General features: G+C 39.5%; 1 protein-coding gene across 1 annotated transcript; it reads left to right on the forward strand.

Annotated features, from left to right (window-relative positions):
* Positions 1-21: 21 nt before the first annotated feature.
* LOC119582110 (lactosylceramide 4-alpha-galactosyltransferase-like) lies at positions 22-512 on the forward strand (the record flags this gene model as incomplete). Its single annotated transcript, XM_037930351.1, is given in 1 exon segment — positions 22-512. A coding segment is annotated over 1 exon segment (243 nt), but the record flags the coding sequence as incomplete, so codon positions are not given.
* Positions 513-688: the final 176 nt, after the last annotated feature.

Raw genomic sequence — 688 nt, forward strand, 5'->3', positions numbered from 1 at the left:
AGTTCATGTAAAACTAAAGCGGGGAATGGTTTCCTCATGGTTAAATTCATTATCGTTACTAACAGCGTCCAGTCTGCTTAGTCCACGATTACTTCTCTTACCCTCTGTGAAGGGGAATGAGTCATCTCATATTGCGGTTTGTTTACATGAAAGACAAGCTGGATATCAGAGCAATTTTTAATAAATTCGGCAATACGAAGCAAATCAAACCATAGCTAGACTGCGTCTATCGCCAAAAATGTGCCTTTACTTTGTCTACAAAAACAGTAATGTACAATATATGGAGATCCTTTTCAACAGCTTGGCCAGTCATACAGCTGAGTGACTTATTGAGAGTCGTTCTAACGTGGCGGTTCGGAGGATTTTACTCGGACACCGACACCGTCTGCATAAAGGACCTTTCTCCTCTTGAGAACGTTGTCGTCACCAGTAGGTACCGCATTTCCAACGGTGCGTTTCATTTCAAGCATCATCATGAGTTTCTAACGATGGCCATGTCAACGATGATTCGGGTGTACAATGTGAGTCAACAAGGCTTTTTATGCTGGTATGAGGAAGTATTTTTTGTATAGCGAATAGCGGTTAAGTAATAGGTGAGTTAACACTAAAATTAAGTACAGTGAGAAATTAAGTTCACAACAAAGTTCAAATACATGCAATCAATAAAGAACCAACAATTTTCAATAAG

This window comes from Penaeus monodon, chromosome 15 (assembly GCF_015228065.2).
Source record: "Penaeus monodon isolate SGIC_2016 chromosome 15, NSTDA_Pmon_1, whole genome shotgun sequence".
In the NCBI taxonomy this organism is placed as follows: Eukaryota; Metazoa; Arthropoda; class Malacostraca; order Decapoda; family Penaeidae; genus Penaeus; species Penaeus monodon.